The 6000-nt window shown below is 48.5% G+C and overlaps 1 protein-coding gene across 1 annotated transcript in view; it reads right to left on the minus strand.

The window, feature by feature from the left end:
* Positions 1-5305, minus strand: part of TMEM132C (transmembrane protein 132C) — a 540167-nt gene extending 534862 nt beyond the window's left edge. The window contains exon 1 of the mRNA XM_074205334.1: positions 5221-5305. Coding sequence (XP_074061435.1) covers positions 5221-5305 — 85 coding nt within the window. The remainder of the gene's footprint in view (positions 1-5220) is intronic.
* Positions 5306-6000: the final 695 nt, after the last annotated feature.

Below are 6000 nucleotides of genomic sequence, written 5' to 3' on the forward strand. Positions count from 1 at the left end.
GAGCTAAGGTTTTCGTGCATATATTTTTGCTTTTATATCACCCTGATTTCTGAATTTGCCCCCCCCTTCAGAGTCTTTATTTGTAACACAGAATAAAAAAGGTAGAGGAAGAAAAAGCAGTTCTGCAAAACTAATTGACCTATTTACTGCCTCTCTGATGATAGACAGTCATTTAATCTGTAACTGGACATGAGGAGGGGAGAGTTAGACCAAATGGTGACAGCTTCCTTACAGCTCTAAATCTATCATTCTATCATGACCCAAGAGTATTTACAGTATCCCATACCCACACCTATATCTTACATGGAAGAGAAGAAAATTCCTTTTTTCCTCATTCTACCTATATGTTTGTTCTGTCTATTTCTCTAGTCAATTCATCATTTCTCTGGCTATCATCTAGCTAGCTAGCTAGCTAGCTTTCTATCTATCTGTATACCCATCTGATCTATAATTTATCTATGTATTGATCTCTCTAATGTATTATCTATCATTTTTCTCTCTGTGTATCTATCCGATCTATTAATCAATCTACTATCTATCTAATAGATTAGCAAAACACTTTATAATTATTGTCTCATGTGATCCTCACAACCCTGGGAATGCTTAGGCCTTGATTAGGTATTCTGAGAAGATGGTAGAATAGGTCAGAAATTTATAAACTCTCCAGATTTCCTCCACAAACAGACAGGATCTTGTCACAAAATGAATGTAGACAAGCAGTTGTCCTCCTAAGACAACTTGAGGATGACCGAAAAGACAAGGCCTCCAGGGGTTGAGGTTTGACCTGAGTAAAGGGTTAACATTTCAGTTATTTCAAACCAACAGTAGAATAGATGCTATTATTATCTCTGTTTTGCATATGGGGGAAACCAAGGCAAGCAGAGGGTAAGTGACTTGCCTAGAGTCACACAGCTAATAAGTTTCTAAGGCCAAATTTACTCTTAGGTCCTTCTGATTCTAGGCCCAGAGAGCTATCCACTGCGCCACCTAGCTGCCATGTGAAATCAAATGAAAGAAAATGAGTAACTGAGTAGGAACAAAAACTCGTGTTCCATGGCTGTGAGGGGTAGTGGAGTTATAGACTCCTTAATGGAATGCGCTGTATTCAAACAGCTAAAACTCACTCATTGACATACATACAACGGAAACCAACTATCTGCAAGCTATTAAGTAAAGACCATTCCTATTACCCATTGATGCATGTCCAAAGAATCTCTGCTTAACACCACTTTGAGAGCTAATTTCTATGGTTTTGCCTTATCTGTAGAGTATGTACTTGAGAGTAATAAAACTACAGTGCATAAAAAATATCCTATAAGTCATATACCCCATTAAGTCTAACTAGCTACCAGCCACTGGCTTCCCTTCTAATCAGTCCACATTAGTGAGGTTTGCCTATAACCATCAAAGAAAATGTCTTTTAAAGTCAACTCTCAATTGTTAGTGTCATGGGGATGGAGAGAGAGCACAGATAAATGAAATCCACAGATAATCCCAAATCCTTGGTTTAAACAAGAATTTTAATCTCCTTTGCCCAGGACTGCTAAGAACAAAATCAATTCATGTGAGTGTCTCCTTCCCCTGACTCCAGCTGAACTCAGTGGAGCTGCGAATGAGTGGTGAGATGCCCCAGAGCATGTGGCGGAGCCAGGGGTCCAGATAATTGACTGGGTAGCACACCTCTCAACAACTGGGAAGCTTGTCTGTTTCAAAGTCTGCTCTGGAATCTGGAACCCAGCATGGGATCATTCCTTGAGGAAAATGGTATTTTCTATCTTAGGCAGCAGGGGTTCTCATTCTTTGGCATCAAGGCTTGGGGAGTGGAAGGGCGGTACCTAGTCTCCTCCCATCTGCCTGGTGCCTTGCTCCAGGGAGCTGCTTATCCTCACTACCTGCTTAACACCCCATTGTTCTTTTCTGACTTTCCCAGAGGTCTTAGGGTTGTGCTCAGCAGTGGTTATCAGAGTTCCAACCCTCAAAAAAGCACAGTGGAATGAATACTGGATTTGGAGTCAGTGGGTCTGGTTTTGAATCTTGGTTACTGAAATTCCCTTATTACTTGTTAAGTCACTTCATTTCTATTGGCCTCAGTTTCCTCATCTAAAAAGTGGAGGGAGCTAGAGTAGGTGGACAATACAGTCTCAGATATTTATCTATGATACTATGACCTAGATTCAAATCCCAGTTTAATCTGTGTGACCTAGGGCAAGTCATGAAAAATGGGAGGATCACACTAGATGATTAAGTTCACTTTCAGGTCTACATCTATGACTTTGTGATTTTCTGACCTCTTACCTTAACTTCCCTCACCCTGGATATCCCTGAAATCCATCATGTCCCTGTCCCCAAATTCAGATCAGAGAAGACAAACTATTGGCTCCTGACTAAGGGTGACTGGATCTTTCCTTCTTACTCCCATATCTTAAGGTTCAAGAAAAATCCACTACTTGAAATGTCCTTCCTATTTCTGGATCCTCCTTATAACAATTAAATCTATTTCAAGCAATGACGTGCAGCAAAGTCTCCAGATCTGCAGTCAAAAATAAACACACAATTGGTATTAAAAATTGATACAGCGGTTTCAAGGATTCCAGAAATCTGTACTTCATTCTTGGAAGGAAAGAGCTGCTCTTTTAAAGGGAGAATAAAATAAGACAAGAGTCTAAAAACTTTCCCTTTCCACAAGATACCTTAGAATGGGGTAGGGAATGATTATTTTCCACCCTCTTGCCCATCCTTAGCAGGTTCCCTTTCCCTTCCTTTTCCTGTACCCTAAAAATAAAAGAGAAACTCTCTTTATAATCATTATAAAGGAATTGAACACAGACTAAAAAAATAGTTTAAAGAGTACAATTCTCACTATTCTATTTGCCTAGCCTTAACATTCTGCTGCCCCCTAAAGTTGCCCACCTATCCTTCTGATGGCAAAGGAAAAATAGATTTCGTCTGAACCTGCAAATAAGATCTGACCAAGAATGCTCTAACAAGTCAAAATTCTATTGAATAAAAAGAAATAAGCAAACCAATAATTCTTCCTTTTCATATCTATAAAGACACTTTAGACAATGCAAAGCTCCCTCTTGATACATTATTTCATTTGGTCCTCATAACATACCACTGAGCATAGAGCATAAAATGGATGGTGTGATGATCCATTTTTTTGAATTATAAAAACAATACCACCTTCTATTTCCCTGACATCCTAACTTGGACACTGTCTTTCTCTCTCCTCTTTTATTTTACCTTTCCAATGAACCTGTAGAATAGGTAGAGGAAAGACTGATTTTTTTTTAAAAGGACACTGAGGGTCAAGGAAATGATTTACCCAGGGTCACACAGCTGGTGATTTCAGGACCTGAATAGAAGCTTCCTAACTTTTGGGTCACACCTCTTTTTACTTTTGAAGCTTCCAAAGAGGGGGGGAAGGAAGAATTTTTCCCCCTGGGGGAAGATCAATTGCTTGGAACTCTGAATGACTGGTTCTTCTATCTAAATACAAGGGGTTAGAGCTAACAGTATTCTAACCAGAATGGATTTTCTCTCTACTGTAGCTAAATAAGGGAAGTCTAGCACAACATTATAGCTGAGCCTACAGCCCCACCAAATGTGGATTTTTCCTGGAATTTCACACTTAGAATAATGACTTTTGAAAAGCAAATGCAACTTTTTAACATCAATTGGCAACATGTCACTACCAATGCACTTCCAGTCTAAATTTAAAAAGCTTTAGGGGGGGAAAGAGGCAAGAGAGAATAAGTGATTTTCATTTAGTTGGACTTCAGCTCTGAAGGAGTCTGCCCAATCCCCAGGAGCTAGAGCAGAAAAGACATCTCCTAGGGAGAGAGCAAAATAGAAGCTTGTAAAACACCTTGGCTGATAAGTTTAACTAACTGGCTCTCTTTTCAGGAACCCAGAATGGAATTGCTAAACCCTGGGCTCACACACACTCCACTGGGCAGGAAACTAATATTTTACCCTTTTATTCTCCATGACCCTCCCTCTGAGGCTCCCGACAGCTGCTGCTGGTCTTGGCCGTCCTTGGCACCGATGCCATCGTCTCTCTAGCACACCCTAGCCAATGATGAGCCTTGCTCTTGACAATGCTCGGTTGTTTGCAGTGTCTCTTGTGTTCCTCTCTAATCCTCCTAATATCAACCTCACTCAGCTCTGTAAGAGCTCTGAGCCTTTCATCTTCATCTTCCTCTGCTCTGCGATTCCTCTAGAAGCAATTGGGCAGACTGAGATCTGTCCAGTGGCAGTCTCTGAATTCTCAGCAGTTCCCTGAGGCAAGCCCTTATCACTCCCTCATACCCATCCCATCCCTCAGGGCCCCAGTTTGCAGCCCCTGCGCAGGATTGGAGCCCCCCACAGTTTTCTCTTTGTGGCCGGCATCTCCCAACTTTTCAGTCAGCAATATGGTCTCTCTACGCATGTGGGCCCAGAATGGGCAATCCTTTTTCCTTCCCCTTCTGGGGTCACCTCATTTCTTCCCATTCTGCTTTCTTCCCTCTCTGGTCTCCCCCTCCCACTAAATCATGGAGCCTGGCTTGGCTCCTAGAAGGAACTGGAGGGGGGCAGGCTGTCTCTCAGGGTTTCGGGGGGGTGGAGGAGCTGCAGGCTGGCAGAGGAGGCTAGCAGGAGAGTTGCCCCATCAACAATGGCCAGTCTTTTTTTCCCCGAGTAATCCCCCTTACGTCATTTGGACAGCCCCAGGGGGAGAGATGCCAACCAGGGCCTCAAGAAAATCCCATGAGTGTGTGTGTGTGTGTGTGTGTGTGTGTGTGTGTGGTGTGAGGGTGTGCATGTACCCACTTGTGTGTGCTGGGGTGGGGGGAGAAGGGGCTGTCTAACTTTTTCTGCCAGCCCTTCCCCATATGTCTCCAAAGCTGGACACCTGAGGGTGATCTTCCCTGGCCCTTCACGTCTCGGAATAAAGACGCTTGGAGATCACCTGTCCGAGGGGCGGCCGGCTGTGCGGTCCAGAGGCGCTAGGGCTGCGGCTTTGGGCCACGCACCCAGGCGCCCGACTCCCGGACTTGACGAGAAGAAACTTTCCCCTGCCCTCCCTGCCCTCCCTCCGGAACTCGCACTGCCTCCCCAGCCGCTGCGGCCAAGGGCGCCTCTCCCTCCCCCGGGTCAGCCCTCGGGGCTCTGGCTCTGGGGTCCCCGGGGGAGCCCCCCAGGCACGGCGAGACCCGGAGGCACAGGTGGCCGGCTTACCTTTGTAAAGCAGCGCTCCGAGCACCAGGCTGAGCGCCCCGCACAGCTGCCCGCCGGGCCCGGCCGCCGGCCCCTCGCTGCCCATGGTCAAGGCTCCGGCTCGGGTTCCGATCCCGCGGGGACTTGGCTTCGCGGGGACTCACAGGTCCGCGGCCGCCGCCGCCGCCGCCTCCCGCCTCCGGGCGCTCCCTCGGCCCGCAGCCCGGTCCGGGCGCCGCATCGTAGCCGCGCGCCCCTCCACCGGGGCGGGGGGCACGGTCAGCGGCCGGCGGGGCTCCGCGCCATGGGAGCTGGGCGCGCGGAGCGCCCCGGGGCCCGCCGGGGGCTGCAGCCCCGGAGCTGTCCGCGCCGCTGGTGCTCGCCGCTCCCGGGGCCCGCCGCCCCCGGCCCCGGGCTGCCCGCCCGCCCGCCGCGCCCCTCTCCTCCTGGCCCTGCTGTCCGTCCTGCGCCCCTCGCTCCGCCTCGGGCTCCGGCTCCGGCTCCGACAACTTTTCTCTCCCCGCATCCGAGGCTGAGGCTGCCTCCGACTCTGCTTGCCCGGCCCCGCCTCCGCCTGCCTCCGCCTCCTCTCCAGACTCTGCCCCCCGCTCTCCCCTCCCCTCCTCTCCTCTCCTCCAGGACTCCCAGGGCCCGCGAAGCAGGGGAGGCCGAGTTCCAGGAGGTGTCAGAGGGCGGAGGGAGACGGGGGGCGAAAGGGGGGTGAAGGCGAAACGCCGAGCGGGGAGGGGGCAAGGCAAGGAGCCAGTGCGAGGGCAAGATGAGAGGCAGATGGGGAAAGGA

The sequence above is a fragment of the Macrotis lagotis genome, chromosome X, assembly GCF_037893015.1.
Source record: "Macrotis lagotis isolate mMagLag1 chromosome X, bilby.v1.9.chrom.fasta, whole genome shotgun sequence".
NCBI lineage: Eukaryota > Metazoa > Chordata > Mammalia > Peramelemorphia > Peramelidae > Macrotis > Macrotis lagotis.